Raw genomic sequence first — 12,638 nt, 5'->3', positions numbered from 1 at the left:
CTCCTGTCCATCCTTATTTTAGGTAGGAAGTGCTCTGTGGACCACACAAGCCAGTTGCCCCTGGGAAAGAGTGGAAAGGAAGCAGGGTTCCAAGTGGCTAGGCGAGTGATAAATATAATAGCTACAATGTGAGCATTTTACATGCTGGGCCTTGTTCTACATACTTTTTTATTTTTTTATTTATTTGAGATGGAGTCTTGCTCTGTCAATCAGGTTGGAATGCAGTGGCACAATCTTGGCTCACTGCAACCTCCGCCTCCTGGGTTCAAATGATTCTCATGCTCACCACAACGCCTGGCTAATTTTTGTATTTTTAGTAGAGACAGGGTTTTGTCATACTGACGAGGCTGATCTTGAACTCCTGACCTCAAGTGATCTACCTGCCTTGGCCTCTCAAAGTGATGGGATTACAGGTGTAAGCCACTGTGCCTGGCTGTATATAGTTTTAAATTATTACCATTGATCCTCTAAGCAACCCTGCAAAGTAGATATTACCTGCCACTCATCTCAGGCTCAGAATCCTCCTCTACATAACTAAAGAAATACAGGCTCCAAATCTTGTAGCTTAGCAATCAGATGTGGGATTTGAGCACCTTATGTGCTCTTGCAATCTTTGTTTGGACTACAGCCAGAGGGATGAACCCCACTCACCCAGATGGAAACAGAACACTTTGTGCGTCCAAACAAATAAAGGTGTATTAAGGGCTTGAAGTCATATACTAACTCACACTGGGAAGTTCCTTGTGAAAACAAGGTGTGATTCTGAGCTTGTTTTCACATACACTGCTTAGTTTCACCTAGATTTGTTCTGACTTACACTGAGGAATTACTTTTGGGAAAAATGTATGATTCTGAACTTCTTTCCACATATAGTGCTTATTTCATCAACATTTATTGTAACTGACCAGAAACACCAGTTAGGTTTTAAAATCAACCCACTTATTGGTATAGGTTATGTATAGGTCAGAGGAGCCTGGGGCAATGTGCTCAAACATTTTTCTCTCTTTTTTTTTTTTTTGAGATGCAGTCTCACTCTATTGCCCAGGCTGGAGTGCAGTGGGTAATCTTGGCTCACTGCAAGCTCTGCTTCCTGGGTTCATGCCATTCTCCTGCCTCAGCCTCCCGAGTAGCGGGGACTACAGGCGCCCGCCACCACACCCGGCTAATTTTTTGTGTTTTTGGTAGAGACGGGGTTTCACCATGTTAGCCAGGATGGTCTCAACCTCCTGACCTTGTGATCCGCCTGCCTCAGCCTCCCAAAGTGCTGGAATTACAGGCGTGAACCATTGCGTCCAGCCTCAAACATTTTTCTTTCAGTTGGTATAGGGTGAGAAAAACTCCTGGCCATAGTTGGGATTATTCTTTTTTTTTTTTTTAAGCATTTATTTATTATTAAAAAAAAAATAGAGATGGGGGAATCTCACTATGTTGCCCAGGCTGGTCTCGAACTCCTGGCCTCAAGCTATCTTCTCTCCTCAGCCTCCCAAAGTGTTGGGATTACGGGTTTAAATCACTGCACTCAGCCAATAGGGTTTTCTATCAGTGACAACTTGGAATTGTTTCAAGATTGAGGAGGGAGGGGCTGGTAACAGGTACTGCTAGTGTTCCTCATAGACCCACTGATACATGTCACATGATGTCATATACATGCTATGAGGCCATATCATCTTGGCTACATGATCTACCTTTTTTGTCTCCAAGAAATCCTGGCTGTATTCCTTTGCTGAGGGTGGAGGAGCTAATGAAGAAGCAGAGGTTTAGGACGCACAAAATAAGAGAAAGGAACTGCCTTGCATTGTAGTCACCCAAAGTCTCTGTGCTCACCTCTACTGTGGGACTAGACCAGCCAGAAGGTATTTCCTTCAGAATGTCTTGGTTCCTGGCTTTCTTTGATGACACAAATGCCTACAATAATTTCTTAGAAGTCAGCCTGCATAAAAGACATATGCATATTTTCTCCTGTGACACCAATAACTAAATATGGCATCAAGGACTATTTCAGGTGCCCACTATGGGGTATATAAAATATCTTGGTCTAGAGTATTTATAGCTGAGGTGGGTCAAAGAAGACACCCACTAAGAGAACTCCCCCAAAAGTGCAAACACATACTGGCTAGCACCTGGAGAGGACAGACTAGGCACTGCAGGTAAACTGGGAAATGAACCATTTTACTGGAGCTTTAAAAGATGATGCAGAAAATTATGATGCAGCATACTAATGAGTTTGGACATTGGCCTGTGAAAGCCACTAAAGTTGTTAAACAGAAGAGCAATAATAAGATCAAGGTCGCCGGGCGCTGTGGCTCAAGCCTGTAATCCCAGCACTTTGGGAGGCAGATGGGCGGATCACGAGGTCAGGAGATCGAGACCATCCTGGCTAAGAGGGTGAAACCCTGTCTCTACTAAAAATACAAAAAACTAGCCGGGCGAGGTGGCGGGTGCCTGTAGTCCCAGCTACTCGGGAGGCTGAGGCAGGAGAGTGGCGTAAACCCGAGAGGCGGAGCTTGCAGTGAGCTGAGATCCGGCCACTGCACTCCAGCCTGGGGGACAGAGCCAGACTCCGTCTCCAAAAATAAAAAAAATAAAAAAATAAGATCAAGGTCACGTCAGTTGTTTTCAAACTTTCAGTCAATGAATTCTCTATTCATACAAATTTTTTCTTAGAAACTCAAAAATTTAACCTAGATGAAAGTCAAGCAGCTCTGGCACACATGTGTGCACATATAAACACAGTCATCTGCTGCACTCTTAAAAGCATTTGAAAAACTGAGCTTTGGATGCCTTGTGCAAAGGACTGATCGTAATTATATCCTCAGCATTTTGGTGCAGTACTGTGTGCAGAGTGGGGGGTCAGTGTTTGTCCACTGAGTGCAAGTTCTTGTAACTTAATTGGGACAGGATATGGAATTTCCAAATTAGAGGGAAGTTTTAAACGTCTTAACTTTAGGTCACGAAATTCAGCTAACATATATCAATCCAAATGATGGACTAGTCATGATTGCTAATAGAAGGAATTTCTCCTTGTTATTAAAACAACTACACCAGAGGCAAGCTAGCCTGCCACTTAGACAAATCACACTCTAAGTTTTAAAGTCTAATTTCAGTTTTTCTCTTACAAGAAAGTCTTTTAGAAAATTTTTACATTACCTAAAGGCACAACATGCATTACAAAAACCAATAATGCACTCATAAAAGCATTCAAAAGAAAATTACAGCTCTGGCTCCTTTCTTATCTGCCCACCCTTAGAAATGACTCTACTCTCTTACACTGCTTTCAAAAAACACTCAGATACAATTAAAAGCAGAATTGATGCTCTTTGTCCATTGAAATGATTCAGTGTATGTACCCTTCAAATTGATTTTAGGTTCCAATTACACACAAAACAATTAGTCCATGTTTTCCCATTTGGTCCATGCCTAAGCAATAAAAAGCAAATCATTGCTATATTCTCCTAAGCTGCCATGATGATGAATGGGGTAATAACCATACTATTTCCATGTCATGGGAACTTATGATAATAAGAATGAACATTAAGTATTTTATTTATGGTAAAGATATATTATGAACTAAGGTCCAAAATATATACAGATGCTTAATAACTAAAGGAAAAGGCTACATAAATACAATCTTAGACATATAACAACCAACACCACTACCCAAGCAGCTTGCTCTCAAATTTCTACCAATGTGACAACCATTATGTACCCATAATAATTTTTTAAAAAATTTAAAGAGGCAAATCTAAGTTTCTAACAATGTACTATCATCTAAGTGACCATTTCTATAACAGACCTCTGTTCTAAAGACAAGGGTACCCATATTGACAAAGGTGTTTTGTTAACTATAAAGCAAGCATTATTCACATGTAAAGGCTTGGTTAATAACTGGTTGTTATCACACCAGCTTTGTATGTTAGCATTTTATTCATTCAACCAACATCATGAGCTTTGGTTTCCTCACCTGCAAAATGCAAATACCTATCTTCACTGAGTTGTTATGAAGGTTTAATTATTAATAGACATTCAATAAACAGCAAGTTCCTTTGATGGCTAAGCATTGCACTGGGCCCTGGAGGCATTAAGAATTTACGTTAAGAGGTCCTGTTCTCAAGAAGCACAGAATCCCTAGGAGCACCTACAATTGTTGATAAGCTTCGACTGTTTTTTCCTGGTATCAAACAGGAAGGGAAAGTTCAAGAGAAAAGATTGAGGTGTTTCACAAAAAGCTGTAAGTTTATTAACACAATGTATTCTAATATGTATCAAAGTTTCAAGTAGGTCATGTTGAACCTCAAATTAGAAATCACAATATTTAGTATTAATTAAAAAGGAAAAAAAAGTGGAAAATTGTCATTCATGGGATTTAGTCCAAAATGAAAATGTAGAAAACATTTATTTTGGTGGATCTGTGTTGATGCCATATTTCTCCTTGAGAAGCTTCAACTGTTCCTCCTTTTTCTTTGTGTCCATCTTCTGAAATGCCTGGAAATGTGGTAAGCACCAAAATTAAATTACCAATCTATAGCCAAATGAATTTCATCAATAGCATTAGCCAAAAAACAAAGTCACAGTAGACATATATCATCACAGTACAGTTCTACACTAATTCTCAAATGAGATCACTACACAATGAGAACTTACTTACCCTGTTGGCATTATAGTACAAAACCACAAGGTATCTGTTACAAACATTGAATCCCGATAGGTGATCACATGCATTCTTGGCATCAAAGATGTCCTCATAGACCACATAAGCTGTTCCTCTAGTTTCAGGTGTGTTCCCCCTGGAGAGTTAAATCAAATTTAATTAAGATATACATTTACCGAGCATTGATAGTTGACTTACAGAACTGTCTTTTAAAAACAGTAAATTGAAATATGTTTTTAGTTAAGTATTTTGAAATCAACCTGAAACCATTAGAGGAAATAAACATGGATAGATATACTGGATAAACCTGTAATTTCTTGAATTAGGTAATTTTGCTTTTTGCTTTTATCTTAAGTAAAATATCTATGGGTCAAGCTGACTGTCACATCAGGAATACTAAGAACATAGCTACTACACAGAACAGCCTCGCGAGTTGTGGGGACTACAAGTGCTCTTGCCACCCTGACTGGCTCTACGATGTCTTTGTTTTGTTTTGTTTTTGTTTTTTTTTAGATAGAATCTCACTCTGTTGCCTAGGCTAGAGTGCAAGTGGCATGATCTCAGCTCATTGCAACCTCTGCCTCTCAAGTGATTCTTGTGCCTCAGCCTCCCAAGTAGCTGGGACTGCAGGCATGTGCCACCAAGCCCAGCTAATTTTTGTATTTTTAGTAGAGACAGGGTTTTGTCATGTTCCCCAGGCTGGTCTCAAACTCCTGACCTCACATGATCCGCCTGCCTCACCCTCCCAAGGTGTTGGAATTACAGGCATGGGCCAACACAAACGGTCTACATTCATTTTTAATACAACTCAAATGCTAATGCATGCTACAGCTGTGTGGCTAAGGAGAAGGGCTAGGCTTCTGCGAAGATGGGAGTGGAAGTGTGCTTGTGGACAGGGTTATCTGTGAGCCAGGGCAGAATGCTGGACGGTGGCTGGAAGTGGAAGCTGACTTTACTCATGGATACGGGGTTGCTGTTAGTGTAGGTATTCCTGGCTACTTCCTTCCTTCACCTCACCAACTTCCTCTGGGAGAGGTAGAGAGGTTTGAGGAGCAATGGAACACTAAACTGCAGGCAGCAGATGGCCATGTGACTGTTAGTGGAGACAATGGGTAGAGGTCTCACTCAGTTCAGGCTCTGGGTGACAAGATGGCCCCCTTGCCTCCATCTGTGTTCCAACTACCCAGTGCAACTACTGTGGAATGAGGTTTAAGACTGTGGGCTGACTCTCCATCTGCCACAGTCCCTACATTGGGTTGAGTAAAAGCAGTGGAGCCATGGGAAGAGGAGGTAGCTGCCTAGACTTGATCTAGGACAGGACTATAGTCTGGGCCCTGCTCAAGCTTGTGCTTCCTGTAAAATTGAAAAGGTATAGGGTACTGCGGGTGATTGGAGGGTGCCACTGTCAATGAATGTGCTCACTTTGTCAGGTTGTGTGGGCCTGACAAGGGGTTTTAGAATGTTCTTTAGGCTCTGGGAAGTCTTAACAACTTTCAGACTTTTGACTTTTAAAAACTTAACAAGATTTTCAGTTCCTTAAGAGCAAAGGTGATCTTATGTGTACTTCATTCACTCCTTTAGTGCCATGCATAAGGCAGATGCTAATATGCCTTTGAAAAGTGGAGATCTACTTTCTCCTATCAATTCTCTCACACTCACTTTGTCCAGGAAGCTCAAAACAAAACAAAGCAACTCTCTTTCTTCCTCTCATATCTTCTTAGGAACTAGAACAGGGATAGACACTAACCCCACTTTAAAGACTCTCCATCTTAAGTTTCCCAGCCCTAATTATCATCAACCTCACACCTTGAGAGCCATACTATAATTTGAACTTTTAAAGGCATGTATTTGTACCTACCACGTATTGGACACTGAGCTAACATTATTTTCTTATTTTTTTGAGACAGAGTCAAGCAATTCTCGTGCAGGCGTGCGCCACCATGCCCGACTAATTTTTGTATTTTTAGTAGAGATGGGGTTTTGCCATGTTGGCCAGGCAGGTCTCAAACTCCTGGCCTCAAGTGATCCACCCGCCTCAGCCTCCCAAAGTGCTGCAATTTTCTTGACTGGCATTAAAATCTTAGAGTAGGAATAAGAACACCTAAGCATGTAACTTAGCCTCTCTGAGCTTCGGCTGCTTCACCTGTCCAGTGCCATCAGGCTCTATCACGTGCCCTACCTTCCATGTGGGTTTAATAATCAAAAGAGGTAACAAGTATGAAAGAGTTTTAAAAAATAAAAAGTACCAAGTGTCTGCTACATGCCAGGTAGGGTCAAACCAAATCATCCTGATTTGATTGGGACTGTCCAGGTTTTAGCACTGAAAAGTCCAGTGTCCCAGAAAATCTCTCAGTACTGGGAAAACTGGGAAGGCTGGTCACCCTAGTGCCAGGTGCCAGGTATACAATAAAGCATGATTATAGTAATGGAACAGAAAAACAGCTGTTTCTCAATCTATAATTTAGACCTAAGCTCCTGTACCCTAAACTTCTATTAACCTATTCAACACATATAGACTATGTTCTTTCTGTGACAGGCACTAGAAATACAATAGTGAAAAAGACAAGCATCATCCCTTCCTTCCTTCAAGCTTATATTCAGGCAGTAGAAAGATATTACATAAATATGAAATCATTATAAATCTTTTTTGTTTGTTTGTTTTTGAGACGGAATCTCACTCTGTCACCCAGGCTGGAGTGCAGTGGCGCAATCTTGGCTCACTGCAACCTCCACCTCCTGGGTTCAAGCGATTCTCCTGCCTCAGCCTCCTGAGTAGCTGGGATTACAGACGCGCGCCACCACACCCAGCTAATTTTTGTGTTTTTAGTAGAGACGAGGTTTCACCATGTTGGTCAGGCTGGTCTCAAACTCCTGACCTTGTGATCTGCCCACTTTGGCCTCCCAAAGTGCTGGGATTACACGCGTGAGCCACTGTGCCCGGCCCTGAAATAATTATAAATCTTAGGAAATGTTTCAGCTTGGCATGGTGGCTCATGCTTGTAATCCCAGCACTTTAGGAAGCCGAGGTGGGAGGATCACCTGAGGTCAGGAGTTCAAGACCAGCCTGGCCAACATGGTGAAACCCCATCTCTACTTAAAATACAAAAATTAGCCAGGAATGGTGGTGGGTACCTGTAATCCCAGTAACTCGGGAGGCTGAGGCTGGAGAACCACTTGAACCTGGGAGGCAGAGTTTGTAGTGAACCAAGATCGTGCCATTGTACTCCAGCCTGGGCAACAAGAGCGAAACTCCATCTCAAAAAAAAAAAAAAAAAAAAAAAAAGAAGTGTTTCATAAAAGAAGTAGAAAGCTCTGTAACAGATAGGGAAACAGGGAGCTACTTCAGCTAGGGTGGTCAGGGAAAACCTCTCTGAAAAGGTGACATTGAAGCTGAGACCCGAAGAATAAGAAGGAGCCAGGCATGAGATGAGCTGGTGAAAACCATTCCAGATACAAGGAAAATAGAAGCACAAACGTTCTGAGCTGCTCTGCACTCTTCTTAAGATGCCCCTGCTTTATTCCGTCCTTTCATTTTGGCTTTCTGAAACATTCTCTGACTTCACTGATTCAAGCATCCCTTAATTGAGTACTATCAATAAACTTTATAATGCCTTTATAAACCAATCACAACCACTTTTTATATTATTATTCTATTTTCTTTTCTTTTTTTTGAAACAGGGTCTCACTCTGTCACCCAGAATGGAGTGCAGTGGTGTGATCTCAGCTCACTCACTGCAGCCTCAGCCTCCCAGGTTTAAGCGATTCTCCCACTTGAGCCTCCTGAGTAACTGCATTACAGGCACGTGCCACCATGCCCAGCTAATTTTTGTATTTTTTTGGTAAAGACGGGGTTTCGCCATGTTGGCCAGGGTGGTTTTGAACTCCTAACCTCTGGTGATCTGCCTGTCTTGGCCTCCCAAAGTGCTGGGACTACAGGTGTGAGTCACCGCATCTGGCCTCTTCTACTATTTTCTATATTATTCATTTAGTATACACTGGGTGCTTACCATGTCTCGCGCAAGTGCTATCAACACAAAACCAAAAATAATATATGATATGAGCCCTGGAGGAACTCACAGTCTGCCCAGGGTGACAGATGAGTATAGAGACAACAGCAAAACCACGTGTTAACCTAGGAGAGACACATGGAAACGCTACAGGAGCAGAGGAGTGGCTAATGTACACTGGGAAGGAAAACTGATAAAGTACCTTCACAGACACTGTCTAATTTCATCCAAACTAAAATTCTTTTAAGACAGTAGGTTAGGAAGACTATTTCATAGATAACTGAAGCCCAGATAAGGTTAAATATTTTCTCCAGTTTCACAAGAGTAGGCAAGCCAGTATTTTAACCCAGGCCTTACAACCAATCCATGCTGTTTCCACATTAAAAGCTAAAAGGCCACCACCCAGATTATCTCATACATGAACAGAAAACCAAAAAATCTAGGCAACTAGTCACACACACGGCTAGTAACAAGGCCTGAAGTAGAATCTTGTCTCCTGATCCCCAAGTCAGGGATTCACCATGTTGGCCAGGCAGGTCTTGAACTCCTGACCTTGTATACCATTCTTTATATATCTAGAGCAGGGTTTCTAAACCTAGAGTCCGTGTATCCCCTGAAATATATGCAACATGTGTGCGTTCTTCTGTGGAGTGGTCTAAAGCTTTTATCAGATGCTCAAAGGACTGAGACCTCCTAAAAAGGACAGCTGGTCTATAACACGTTCACTTTCATCCCCATCTGAGTACCAATGATCATGTAGTTCCAGCTCTTGGTTTACTCTCTGGAGGGACCGTGTCATTCAAAAGGAGGGCCCTCAAGACCTAATAGTCCTAAAGCCAGGAAGGAGCTCTTAAGTCATACAACACAGAATTCTGACTAGAAATAAAAACTTTATATGTAGTCAATACCGGGGTAAAATAATACTTTTTTTAAAAATAAAAGCTTTAGAAATCCTTTCAGATGGACTCTTAAGTCACTAGCCTTTTCATATGAGTTAGGGTATCAGGGGCTATATATGGTACTGTGTTATGCAGAGGTTCAATTTAGAGTCAGACGAATTTATCACTAAGCACTGTAAGACTAGAAAGGTACTTTACTCTCAGGGCTATAGTTTTGTTGATCCAAATAAAAGCACTTATTATGGTTAATGGTATTCAGTAGATGTCCAGTAAATGTCACTTGAAGGTATGAGCCCCAATCTTTATATTAAAACATGAATGCTTGTAATTAGATGTTTTCCTCTATACTTTCAAATCTTCAACTGAAAGAGCTGTAGTTGAAAATATAATTTTTTTCTGTTACTTTTATACTTTTTTACTTATTCAGAAATTCTGGAGTTATTTAAAGAGACAGTGATGATTGTTGAGAAAATTACAGAGCTACTGCATACAAAAAACACAGTGTAACAGCTAGCTTTACAAATAATGGGTAGGCAATAAATGTTAGTTCTTTCCCTTCTCAACCAGTTTCCTCAAAGCATTCATTACTACTTCAACAAATGCTTTGAGGAAACTCAAATCCTCTTCTTGGCTCTCACTGAGCTGGATCATTAGGGTCTCAGTAGGTTTTTTCCCTCCTTCAAAAAGATCTCATCTCTTTGATCTCAATCTGTTAGTCTCTAGGCTCTTGGTAAGGGTTGCTGCATCGCACACAACACAGGGTGGCCTCATCGTCAGCTAAAATTCTGATTACAGATTATGCTATCATTTTCTTTAAATGACTCAGTAAGACTCACACTCTGATTTGACGAATAGGTCCGTATTTCCCAAATATATCATACATTTCTTCAGCTGTGATTTTGTATGGCAAATTTCTTATATACAATATCCGATTTACTTCAGGTGGAAGTCGAATCTAAAATGAGAAATATGTATTGTTATTATAATTAGGGGCAGAAGTGCTACCATTTAAAAAAATTCTTAATGATACATAATAATAAGCCAAGAATAAGAGGTATAATTTGATGTTTCTGAAAATGGGAAGATCTTTGAAAAAGCAACAAGAGGCTGGGTGCAGTGGCTCATGCCTATAATCCCAGCACTTTGGGAGGCCAAAGTGGGAGGATCACTTGAGCCCAGGAGTTTGAGACCAGCCTGGACAACATAGTGAGACCCCCATAAAATTTTAAAAATTAGCCAGGCACGGTGGTAGGTACCTGTAGGCCTTCGCAAACCTTACCACCATCACTCCTGCTAACACCTGAGTTGGGCTGTAGCCTCTTCCCTGCCCATCCCAGGAGATGACCCTGATTCTTGCTTCCTGGAGAAAATAGACATGACCAACTGGTAAATACTTTTCATCTATATCCAACTACTTTTCCTCTATTACTACGCCAACCTTCATCTACTAAAAACCTCCACTTCTGGACTTAACCTATCTTTCTTCCATATCATGTTTCTTACACCCTGCTGGATTGCTCCCATTGGCATAAAAACACGCCTATATCACACATCTTTTAAAAAGTCAACTATCTGGCTGGGTGCGGTGGCTCATGCCTGTAATCCCAGCATTTTGGGAGGCCAAGGCAGGTGGATCACTTGAGGTCAGGAGTTCGAGACCAGCCCGTCCAACATGGAGAAATCCTGTCTCTACTAAAAATACAAAAATTAGCCGGGTGTGGCAGTGGGTACCTGTAATCCCAGTTACTCAGGAGGCTGAGGCAGGAGAATTGCTTGAACTCAGGAGACAGAGGTTGCAGTGAGCCAAGACTGCACCACTGCACTCCAGACTGGGCGACAGAGTGAGAGTCTCTCTCTCAAAAAAAAAGTCAACTATCATCTAATTTCCCTACTTCCTATTTACATGAGAACTCACAGACAGTGTCTTTGCTGTTTCCATTTTCTCAACTTTCACCATCTTTTCACCCCACTGCAATCAAGCTTTCATCCACTGAAATGATTCCTATCATCAAGGTCACCAAAAGTCTCCATTTACATATCCAATGGTCAATTGTCTGTCTTTTCTTTTTTCTTTTTTTTAAATTTTTTTTTTGAGTCAGGGTCTTGTTCTGTCTCTTGGCTGAAGTGCTGTGCAGTCGTACAATCATGGCTCAAGGCAGCCTTGAATTCCTGGGCTCAAGCAATCCTCCCACCTCAGCCTCCCAAAGTGCAGGGATTACAGGCATGAGCCACCTCGCATGGCCTACCTTCATCTTATACCTCTAAGCGTTTTACAGTTGACTAATCTCTCTTTTGAGTTTTTTTTTAAAGTTTCCATAACACTGCACTCTCAAACACTAGAATGTAAGCAGAAGGACTTGTTTTATTCACGGCTGTATTCCCAATATGTAAGACTAGTGTCTGCCACATAGTAGCTGTTCAATAAATATAACTGATGAATTATGTCCCACATGGCAAGCAGAATACATAGTAGGTGCTCAAAAAATATTGTTTTAATTAATATATTAATGAAGGATCCGAAAAGCTCCATGATCTGAGGGGAATCCCAGGCCCCAATTGTTGGTGAACCATTAAGTTAGTTGAGAACTCTTCTGCGCTATCGAGTTTAAGCCAAGGAGATAATCCTAATGCCAGGTCCTTAGGTGCAGGTCAAGCAAAGAGGCTACAGGGGTAACACTATGACTGACACTAGGTTAGAGACTGAGGAACTCTCAAAAGGGGTGGGGGCAGAAATGTCGCTCAAGGAGCATATCTCCGAGGATGGGGCCAGGATAGTGTCTTCGCTGACAGGATAGGAATTCTGGAGTTCTCCGCTCTGGGGACGGAGGAGGGGCAAGAATGCTCCGATCCACGGGCTAATAAAGGCAAACCCGAAGTTCTCCCAACCTCTGCAGAACACCCGGTACTCACGTTCGCCCTCTTGGCCGCTTGCATCGCCATCTTGGCGGGCTGATAAGGTTACCGTAGCAGATACTGAAATTCCTCCGGACCCCTCCGGAGCTCGCTCGGTTTCAGGCGTTACACCGCGTTAGACGCAGGACATCAACATCCAGGACCCGCCGGAAGCTGTTACAGCGGAATAGC

General features: G+C 41.8%; 1 protein-coding gene across 1 annotated transcript; it reads right to left on the bottom strand.

The window, feature by feature from the left end:
* Positions 1-4,206: 4,206 nt before the first annotated feature.
* SF3B6 (splicing factor 3b subunit 6) lies at positions 4,207-12,627 on the bottom strand. The gene is made up of 4 exons (XM_005576439.5): positions 12,465-12,627; positions 10,391-10,509; positions 4,646-4,784; positions 4,207-4,482 (listed from the first exon to the last, which is right to left on the bottom strand). The coding sequence occupies exons 1-4, from the start codon at positions 12,492-12,494 to the stop codon at positions 4,393-4,395; spliced, it is 378 nt and encodes a 125-aa protein (XP_005576496.1). The 5' UTR covers positions 12,495-12,627; the 3' UTR covers positions 4,207-4,392.
* Between the last annotated feature and the right edge of the window lie 11 nt (positions 12,628-12,638).

This window comes from Macaca fascicularis, chromosome 13 (assembly GCF_037993035.2).
Source record: "Macaca fascicularis isolate 582-1 chromosome 13, T2T-MFA8v1.1".
Lineage (NCBI taxonomy): Eukaryota > Metazoa > Chordata > Mammalia > Primates > Cercopithecidae > Macaca > Macaca fascicularis.
Note: the sequence above shows the minus strand (reverse complement) of the source record. Positions and strands in the feature narration are given on the sequence as shown.

Bases quoted from the DNA above. Each gene is read 5' to 3' on its own strand.
- SF3B6 (XM_005576439.5), bottom strand. From the start codon at position 12,494: ATGGCGATGCAAGCGGCCAAGAGGGCGAAC. The intron at 4,785-10,390 runs GTGAGTCTTACT...TTAACTCTCCAG, and splicing joins CCTATTCGTCAAATCAGAGT to GGGGAACACACCTGAAACTA. The intron at 4,483-4,645 runs GTAAGTAAGTTC...CCACATTTCCAG, and splicing joins TGTACTATAATGCCAACAGG to GCATTTCAGAAGATGGACAC.